This window comes from Leptopilina boulardi, unplaced genomic scaffold (genome assembly GCF_019393585.1).
Source record: "Leptopilina boulardi isolate dan_hultmark-lab unplaced genomic scaffold, ZJU_Lbou_2.1 LbouV2_32, whole genome shotgun sequence".
Lineage (NCBI taxonomy): Eukaryota > Metazoa > Arthropoda > Insecta > Hymenoptera > Figitidae > Leptopilina > Leptopilina boulardi.
Window position 1 is genome coordinate 47,162 of NW_026137885.1, and position 10,708 is coordinate 57,869.

The 10,708-nt window shown below is 22.8% G+C and overlaps 2 protein-coding genes across 3 annotated transcripts in view; one reads left to right on the forward strand and one right to left on the reverse strand.

Moving 5' to 3' along the window:
• The window catches only part of LOC127284168 (acetylcholine receptor subunit alpha-like), a 36,413-nt gene extending 34,975 nt beyond the window's left edge, over nucleotides 1–1,438 (forward strand). Inside the window, exon 13 of the mRNA XM_051309482.1 lies at nucleotides 481–1,438. Coding sequence (XP_051165439.1) covers nucleotides 481–678 — 198 coding nt within the window. The 3' untranslated portion in view covers nucleotides 679–1,438. The remainder of the gene's footprint in view (nucleotides 1–480) is intronic.
• Nucleotides 1,439–4,868: 3,430 nt separating this feature from the next.
• LOC127284169 (uncharacterized) lies at nucleotides 4,869–9,639 on the reverse strand. 2 transcript variants are annotated; one of them, XM_051309484.1, is made up of 9 exons: nucleotides 9,472–9,639; nucleotides 9,090–9,332; nucleotides 8,600–8,883; nucleotides 8,294–8,440; nucleotides 8,086–8,200; nucleotides 7,840–7,949; nucleotides 7,689–7,741; nucleotides 7,464–7,607; nucleotides 4,869–7,375 (listed from the first exon to the last, which is right to left on the reverse strand). In XM_051309484.1, the coding sequence occupies exons 2-9, from the start codon at nucleotides 9,294–9,296 to the stop codon at nucleotides 7,209–7,211; spliced, it is 1,227 nt and encodes a 408-aa protein (XP_051165441.1). In that variant the 5' UTR covers nucleotides 9,297–9,332; nucleotides 9,472–9,639; the 3' UTR covers nucleotides 4,869–7,208. The 2 variants fall into 2 exon arrangements, with proteins under 2 accessions (XP_051165441.1, XP_051165442.1); XM_051309485.1 differs by lacking the exons at nucleotides 8,600–8,883; nucleotides 9,472–9,639 and having other exon boundaries at nucleotides 9,090–9,214.
• Nucleotides 9,640–10,708: the final 1,069 nt, after the last annotated feature.

Consider the following 10,708-nt stretch of genomic DNA (forward strand, 5'->3'; position numbering starts at 1 on the left):
TGATTTTGAATTGATTTATGAATTTTAATTAAAAATTTCTGGTAATTTTATTTGATATTTTTTTAAAATTATAAACAATTGTTAAATTTCATAAAAATTTTAATTGAAAAATAATTTGAAATAATTGAATTTGTGATAAATTTCATTTAAAATTATTAAAAATAATTAATTTAGTGAAGAATTTTAGTTAAAATTTTTTTTAAATAATTGAAATAATAAAGATATGAAGATTTGCATTTTATACTAAAAAAAAATATTTTATTTAAAAATTTTTTTTTTAAATGTAGAAAAAAGTCGAAATAGTCACATTTTATTAAAGTAAGTCGAAAAAAGTCGTATTTTTGAAAAAAAAAAAGTCGGAAATAGTCAAAAAAGTCGTATAATCCGAGGCCTGAAATTGGAAACAAAATCATTAAATTAAAATTCAAATCTATTTTTTAAAAAAAATCATTTAATTTCAATATTCTAATCTAAATATAGGTCAAGGAGGATTGGAAATACGTGGCAATGGTGCTAGACAGATTATTCTTATGGATCTTCACTTTGGCCGTAATTGTTGGTACAGCAGGAATTATTTTGCAAGCCCCTACATTATACGATGATCGCATTCCCATTGACGTAAAACTTTCCGAAATAGCCTCAACCACTGCCAAACCACACATTGTTCCAACTCTCTGAGAGGCACTCAGTGCTTTATAGTCTCCTCAAAAACACAACTATTATTACATATATTATAATAATATATAGAAAATATTATTATAATATAACATTGATTAAAAAGAAAACACACGATTCAATCTAATTGCTTATCTTGTTTCACGCGTCACAGAAATTTTCTGAACTGAAGAAAAAAAAATGACAATTATATTGGCCTAAGGAATCTCTCCTTTCTGAAACAGGATAAGCAATTGGAAAAAAAACACACACACGGGGAAACTCTAGGAAATAAGAAACTATTTTGTAGCAATTGGCAAATTTTTAGCAATTAGTTAAAAAAAAATTGTTAACTTTTTCGATTGCTACAAAAAAAAAAAAAAAGAACTTTGTCCCACAGTATCATACTAAGAAAAAATATTTAATGCTATTAAAGCTGTTACGTACCATAATTTTATTAAGAGAGCTCATTATAATTCGTGTTTCTAAATCTGCAAACTGCAATTTTTCCAAAAAAAAAAAAAAAAAAAACATTTTCAATCCCAATTTATTTTTTATTCATTTAGATAACGATTTTTATAAAAAAAAATATTTCTGATAATTTTTTAAAATAATCTATTTGTACATTTTTTAATTAGAGAAAATTTTACTACTTTTTCAATGTCACTTTCTTAATTAGGAGAAATATTAATAAACTTTTTTTTAATTAATAATAAAACTTTTTAAATTGGAAAATTTTCTTTTTTTTTCAATTAGGCAATGAACTTTTCACGATTTTTAATACATTTTTAATTATACACCATTTTGTTACCCCTCATAAAATTTTTTTTTGTAAAATCTAAACTTTTCTCTCATTAGCAAATTTTAATAACCTTTCAATTTGATAACTTTACAATATTTATATTCTAATTAAAAATTTTTTAAATAATTATTTCTTTTAACAATTAAAAATGAATTTTACATTGAAATGAATTTATATAATTTTTTTTTTTTTTTTTTAACATTAATATTGCATGGAAAAAAAATTCATCTGCAACAGAAAAATGTTTCATTATAGAATAGTGAAATTTAAAAGAAACAATTTCGCTTTTACAGTGAAATCTTTTACTGTTTTAGATAAATCTCTTTTTCTCGTGTATGATATTGAGAAAAAGTAAATAGTAAAAAAAAAGAAAGAATTGAGGTGTGTAGATTTGGAAAAGAAGAATAAAAAAAAAAAACGCCTGTTGCAGACTCAGGAAGAAACACTGAATTTGTTTTTGAAGCAACATCGAGCCTGTAACAATGGGGCCATATTTTCACTATATAAAAAAAAAAAGAACAAAGTCTCTCATACAATGAAAATTCTAAATATCTGCATCGACTCGAGGCAGAGTGAGCCCAAGTTAAAATAAATCTGGGCTCCACTTTTATTGCTCATATATGTTTGTATAAGACATTATTCATAATAATAAAAAAAAAAAATTTGTTCCATTATATACCACTAACGACTAACGTGGATATTTATTAAAAAATAAAAAGAAGAAAAAAAGAGAAGAATTTTAATGAGAGAGTATGTATGCAAAAAAAAAACAAATTGTTATGGCGTATTAAATTTTGGTATTTTGCAGGTCTTCCTCACCCATCCAATCCTTATTTTTTTTTATCCCCGAAAAAAATTTTTTGCCTTCCATTATATTTTATATATAGGTATATATATATATCAATTTTTTTCTTTTCTCCTTAATTCCGCTTCACTTTGAAAATTTTTATTTTTTGAACAAGCTTTTACAAGTCCATAATTATACAATTTTTAAATTCCTAGTTTACCATTTTGTAAATCTCTAATATAAACTATTTGTTATAAATTTTATAAGTCAATTCTTGAGTTTCAAGAAATTGAAAAAAAAAAAAAAAATTAACGACTGTATCATCAGTATTATATATTTCATTTAGAATATTTTCGAACAAACAATATTGTTCACATTTTTAGATCCGCTGCAAAAAAAAATAAATAATTTTATATTATGTAAATGCAGAGTGATTCTGAATGAACTATGTATTTTTTATTCAAGTTGCTACTCTACTCCTTTTTTCGTCTCTTCAATAAAAAATTACAAAATTTAATGACAAAAAAAAAGAGAGATGAAAAACAAAATTAATATTTAATCAATTAAAATTTTTTTCTTATTGGCGAAAAAGGGAGATGATGCAATTTTAGAAAAATAAAATTTCATCAGATCAGAAACTGATTTGAAAGAAAAGCATATATATAAATATATATATATATAATATTGTTTTGTAATTTTAATATTGTAAAACGAAGGGTGCGTACGTACGAGATTATAATAATTAAGAAAAAAAAACAATTATTACGTGTTACAGAAATAAGCACAGTGATAGTTACCTAATATAAAATAATATATAATGATATTATTATATTAAAATTATATTATACATAAGAAAATCGATACCCCACACGATATTATAAGAAAATATCATGGCAAAAAATATTTTGTGAGTGTATCTACGACTCGACATTGAATTTTTGTGTATTGAAAATTGAATCGACCTCGATTTATGTACTAAACTGACGTAAAAAAAAAAAAATGAAACATTTTTTCGTGTATTTAAAAAACCGAGAAAGGAATTTTATAAAGGTGTTGAAATAAATGTTAGGGCGCAGTTTTATAAGGGCCTTACTCGTTTGCAAATCTCCATTTCAGAGAAGACCGTCGCTATAAATACATTTTTCATATACGAGAGCTTAAAAAAGCACGCTGCCATATTTTCAATTTGTCAATTTCACTTTTTAAAATCTTCGCCTCCCCCCACCCCACCATCATTGTGATTCAATTTTTTTTAAAAATTATTTTTTCATATTTAGATACAAATTTTATTTGTTCAAAAAAAGAAAATTTCTAAATTTTTTTTTTTTTAATAAAAAATTTGAAACTTTTCTCTTGCAATAGAAATTAGTTGAAAAAAAAAATGTCAACGAAGAATTTTTTTTGTTTTATAAAAATACGAAAAGAGCTTTGATGGCGACATATTTTAAGAAAAACAGAAAGAAAAAAAAGAATCATCTCGCAAGTGAGGAAATTTTGAAAAATGGCACGATATTTTTTATAATTACTATCTAAGACGTATAAGGAAACAAGTATACATGTATACAAAGCAATTTATGAGAAGAATTTATGTACAAGAAAAATAGCAACACCTCGATTAGCGTTTTAAAGAAAAATTTAAAAAAAAAAATTCTTTCAAATAATTTAAATTTAAAAACATGCCATTAAAGACAATTAATAAAAATTTATTTTAAAAATTTAATTTAAATTATTAAAAAAAATTCTTTCAACACTTATATGGTAATTATGGAACAAGTTGCAAATATCTTAGACATGGCCTTAAAAGACATTGTCGTCATTGAAGAGAAATATGATACAAGTGCTACCGAATAATATTGAACGCTAATAATTATAAAAATTGTATGTGAAAAAATAGGATAACTAATTTAAGCGCAGGATGTGTTATCATGTCACTACCACACACACACACACACACGCATGTCCTAACATATCTGAGTCAACGTCTGTGTTAAAAGTCCCTTAATTCTACTGTATTCTATTAATTTTTTTTTCTTCTATAATTTTTCGCAAAACTAGTAACATGAGTAGAAAATTTACTTGACAAGTGCTTACAAAAAGAAAAATAAGTCGACCAATACAGTCATCGCAGGTCTCATTCGCCTTTCATACTTAGAAAATATAATAAAAAAATTGTATAGAAATTATTTTCAATTCTATAATCGTGCATTGTCATTAGAATTAGGGTGGTACAAATAATTGTTTATGTAAATAGAAAAATTTTACGTTTAGTTAAACATTTTAATTTGTTAATATTATTAGAATATATTATTATAATAATAATTATTAATATTATTGTTTCATTTTGAATTATATTTATTAAAAAAATTATTTCTATATTTTAATTTTCGTGTAATTTGAAACTTCTCTGAAATTGAGAGAACATTTCAAAAGGAAATTTTTTTTTTTCAAAGTCAAAAACAAAAAATTGAATCTAAAGAAGAAAATATTTTTGAACCACCTTAATATAAGTATCACGCTTAAGGATAGAATATAATTTTACCTTAAAGATAAAAAAATAAAATAATAATTAATGTCTCATAGAGAAAATCCATTTGCTCGTATAGAAAAGTATCTAAACATCGAGCGAAAAAAAAAGAAAAAGAAAAAAAAAAAAAAAAAAAAAAAAAAAAAAAAAAACGAACACAACACTTTTATTATTTTGTTTTGAAAATTTTTCTCATTTTTCACGAAGTACAAATAATGGAAAAAAACGGCCCAAGAAAAATTGTATATTCAATGAAATAACATTTTACCATACATTTCTTTAAAAAAAAAAAGGTGAAAAATTCTTTTTTTATTTTTTCAACTTTTAAAAATTATTCTTAACACTTGAAAAATTAAAGAAGGTATTGGAGGTATTCAAAGAAAGTATTTAAATATGAAAAAAAATTAATCCAATTGAAATTTTTTTTCTAGACTCTCTAAATTTGAATCAGTGAAAAAGTCACTGGTCTCAAATCAGTCGCTAAATTATAGCTATTTGAATCAGTAACATTTCACTGATTTTCAGTCAAAGTAATTGATTCTCCAGTGAAATATCACTAACTGTCAGTGAAAACCACTGATTCAAATAGCTAGAATTTAGCGACTGATTTGAGACCAGTGACTTTTTCACTGATTCATATTTAGAGAGGAGATATAATTTTTTTGAATCATTTAATTTTTTTGTAAACAAAATAAATGTTATTGATTGTTATTAAAAAAAAATTTAATTTTCCATAATTGCAATTTTTGGAAATATTTTAAACTCTGACATTTTTTTTTTTCACCAAAATGTTACTTTTTTTGAGATAAGAAAAAAAGGGAAATTGGATCAATTCTTCTTTAATCTCACACGAAGGAAAATTAGCTTCTAACTGCTAACTTGAACGTCACATTTTTTTCTCCATACAAACTTAATTTAAAAAATATAATATTAAAACAATATTTTTATCTTCGTTATAGACATTAAATTAACAAAAAAAAAAAAACAAAAAAAAATAGGGCACAAATGGTCCAGATGAAATAAAATTTATTGGCCCAAAATGCTTGAATATTACCTAAATATATATATAAATATACATATATATAAAATATATTATATTGATATTAAATATATTTATTGAAATATTGAAAAGTAAAAAGATTCTAAACAATTTTGTTAATTTTTAAAATGAAAAAGGTCTAAATTGTAACTTTCTTCTTAAATAATCATCGTGTAAACTATAGCACTGACATTGTCATATTGCTATTATTAATAATCATCGAATACAAAAGGGAAAAAAGAAAAAAAAAAACATCATTTTTTTTGCTCAAATTTCCATAGTTAAAATATTTCTCTCATTCAAATCAGACTCTCAGCTTTGTTTTTCCAATGATGAAGAAAAGACAAAGAAAGAAAAAGAAAAGAAAGACTTAAAATGTCCAATTTAATCGAAAGTCGAATCTAAGGGTCTGGCATTTCGTTAACTGCCATATATATATATATATATATATATATATATATATATATAAATAACAATTTATTTTGAAAGTGTAAAAACAGCTCGTTGCAAGTTCATTGCACAATAATCTACAATGTAGAAAAATTTATTTAGAATAAATTATAGAGTCAAAAATTATTATTTTTTGTCTGATAAGAGGGCAACGGTAAATGGATCCTCGAAGAGGGGACAAAAAAATAATTTAACTTTCTCTTATGAATACAAAAACATTCACAAAAAGAAAAAAAAACAATTTTTTAAAAATTAAATTAGTAAATTTTCAGAAGATTCATTTTATATTAATCATAATTATTATTATACATATATAATAATAATAATAATAATAATAATAATAATAATAATAATTATAATAATTATAAGCAATTGCAACGAGCTAAAATTGTGCCCAAACGAGGCATTCAACGAACAGATTCCCATATTATTGCCGTAATTAAATCTTTAAAGTTAAAATGGTAATTAACAGAAATAATGTTATAAACTAGTTTCTAAATAACCGCCCTGATAAAAATATGCCTCACGATTAATAAAAAAAAAAAAACGTTATTGGGGCATCAAGCCAATTGTCGTGTCTTTTGAATGAGTCTTATAGATTGTAGAGAAACAATCGGCGAGATGTCCCATTAAATTATAATACTGTAAAACAATGATGAAACTTTCTACATAACAGGTGTATATCTATAAAAATGATGAATAAACTTGATTTTTGTAAAAAAAAAAAAAAAAGAACTAAATTAAAATTTTTATTAATATTTATTAAAAGGTAAAATTACAATAACAATAAACCAAAATATTTTGTTTTAAGTTTACAAAAAAAAATAGTAAAACAAAATATTATTTTGATTTTAATGATCATCGAAAATATAATTTCTCAAAGAATTAAAAATTTATTTCGATGAAGAGGAACACAACTTTAGGCACAATATTATAATTAACTATTGTTATTTTAAACACTTGTTTCATGCGATTTATTAATCGCCTCTTCATCATCAAAAATATCTTCATCTGTTTTTTTATCTATTTTATTATTTTCCGAATCACTTTCTTTCGAATCCAAATTGTTTTGTTTTACTCTTCTTATTTTTTGAATTTCTTTCCTAACTGCCATTGCACCTGAAAAATTCAAAAGTCATTGATAAAAAAAAAAAAAAATAAAAAAAAAAAAATAAAGAAACAAATAAAAAATTTTTTTAAATCATACATAACAATGATTGCATAATTTCATCTTTCTTAGTTGTTTTTTCATCAACATCATCTTTTTCATCTTCATTATATGATTGTATACCAAGTTTAGCTTCTTTTGCTTTTCTCATTCTCTTCAATTTCTTCTTTACAGACATAATACCTGAAATTTAATTTTAAAAAATTCAATTAACAATAAAAATTTTTAAGCAGTAACTAATTTTTTTTTTTTTTTTATACTTACAAGTTACAGTTTTCAAAAGTTCAGCTTTTTTTCTGCTTTGTACATTCGGTTGCCTAAAGAATGTGTTTAAATTAAATTTATTTGTACAATTTTATTATTATTTTTAAAAAGATTATTCAAACGAAATTTTTTAAAAAAAAAAGAAAATTACTTTCTTAATAAGGCCTTCTGTTCCTTTATCCTATTTAAAAAGTCAATTGATTCTTTTGACAGTGGAGGGAAAAAATACACATCAAAGCCTTCAAATAGTTTCAACCACACCTGGAAAAAAAAAAAAACTCAAATTTTTTCTAAAAATTAAATATCATTAACTTTTCATAATAAAATTCAAAATTAATTAACCGCTGTTCAAGTATCTTAAAGTAACAAATTTAAAAAATATAACATTTATTCTTACCGAATTCAAACACTCTGAAATAAACCACATCCATATTTGTAATCTTTCTGTCGGATTTTTATTATTACTTCCCCATAATATAGACTTTGGCACAAAATAAATATAAATGTAACTCCTATAAAAAAAAACAAGAATAAAGAAAAAATATTTTTTTTTTAAAATTAAATATATATGTCAAATAATTCCTATAAATATTATCTAAACTCACCAGGTAAGACAATGACAAATGAATAAAATTTTTACTATTATTAAATGTATTTGCTTATTCCAAAAGCATAAAAGAAAACGACACGTTGATAAAATAGTTGCATCTACAACTTTTAAAAGCAATAAAAGAAACACTGCTAGATCCAATCTAAAAAATAATATAAATAATAATCATTAATTTGTATTAAAATATTAAAATTTTAATTAACAACGAAATTGAATAGAATTTTTTTTTTTTTTAATTTACAATTTTTATTAAAAGAATTGTATTATTTCTAAACTTTTTTTTTTTAAATATAATTTTTACCTTTCTGAATAAGGATGAAATACCAAAAAAGCAAAGAATAATGTACTGCATCCTTTTAACCAAGATCCAAAAATAAAAATATTAACTCCTGCTTGATGAATATAAAAACTTTTATAGAAGAAAGCTATTAATTTGTTAATATTTGGAAGCGTTGAATTTTTCAAAGAATGAAAAAAGATGTAGAGTAAATAATTTAAAGTTATTATAGAAAATATATAGTCCCATACTGTATTAATGATTCTATTTCTCTGTATCAAAGGAAAGCACTTGCGGCGAAGTAATTTCTGTACAAAAATTTCATATTGAAAATTTTTTAATTTAATGTTAAGTTTATTTTATTTAAATAATAAAAATTTTTTTAATAAAATTATATTTTTCAAATTTTTATTAACCAATTGAAATTATTATTATTATTATTAATTTATTAGATTATAATAAATTATAACTATTATAATATACAAATTTCGGTTTGTAGAAAATATTCACTTACGTTAAATAACTTCTTGTAAATCAAGAACAACAATGACCAAAATAATATCAAATATCCAACAAAAGCATCACTTTCATTTCTTATAAATTTCTTTTTCATCAAATTTTCATATATTTCATTGTTTTTAAATTGAGGAACTAAATTTTTATAATCTAAAAATGTACTAATTTGCAAAGTCCATCTATTTATAGCCTCCTCAAATAACATTTCGCATTAATTATGCTCAATGTCTATTTCCATTTGCTAAAATAAAGAAAAAGTAAAACTTAATTTTGGTCTAAAAAGCACAATGTTAAATATTAAAATTTACAAATTATTTTCTTGTAAATAGGTATATAAAAAAGAGGTTAGGTCAGTTAAATTTAACTTTTATTTTACTTACCTATCAAAGTTTTAATACTTTCATTGACACTTTTTGATTTGTTAAAACTCGAGCATAAAGTTCATAAATTTCACAATATTTATACATATTTCTCACACTTTAACTCTTTATAAATAATAAATTTTTCTAACTTCCTAAATTAAAAGACATCCACACTCAAACATGACTGGTTGCCTAATAACAGGCGTTTACACGTGAATTACTCAGTCGGTAATAAAGAGAAATAATTTAAAAAAAAATATTCACTTTTTTTCAAAAGTAAACAAAAAATTTTTTTCCCTTAAACTCTTTTTGTAGAAAATTTTTGAAAATTTGCTAAAAAAAAAAGATTCTAGCAATATTTTCCACAAAAAATAAAACTTATTTTCATAAAAAAATTAGAAATGTACTTTTTTAATAAAAAAAAATACAAAATAAAAAAAAAAGAGAAAATTTTATATAGGATTATAAATATTCTAATTCCGAAAATAATAATAAAAATGAAAAGTGAATTAGTCATCATTTAATTGTTCCCTTTGTCTCATTTTGATTGGAGATTCTTTAACAGTGTTTCAAGCGGATACAACGCAAATGCGAGTCGTCGACCTCAAAATGCGAAAGCCTTTTAAATCCTTTTCGGCTATCTCGACATTCGAAACTGTTTCCAAGTTCCCCAGACGCCCGCAACTCTCTTTTATCAACTATTTTATATTCGCAGAACAAAAAAAAAAAAAAAAAACTTAAAATTTTCTAATATTAAAAAAAAATTTATTCACTTTTTCTGATTAACATTATTTAGGCCTAATATTCATTTAACCAAATTTTTATTCAACTGAATTTTCATTTGACTAAAATTTTCAATAAGCCGCAAATTCTTCGATAAATTTTAAAATAATCGTATTTTCATTGAACCAAATTCGTCATTTGCCGAAATTTAACCGATTCTTCTATTTCCGACGAATTCCGATGTGAATTCTATATTGCAGAATCTTTCCAAATGGAATATATAAAGAAATTAATTGAAATGTACTGAATACTTAAACGATCAATCAAACCTTGAATTAAACGGAAATTTTTTTAATATAAATTATTCTAAAATTATAAATATTAATAATTTTAACTAACCATAATTTAACCAATCACAGGCCTCGGATCGACTTAAAGGCACAAAAAAAGTTGTTTTAATCGATTTATATTCTAAAAAAAAGTCGATTTTTTTTTATTTTAACAAAAATATTTTACAGATTTTTAAATCAAA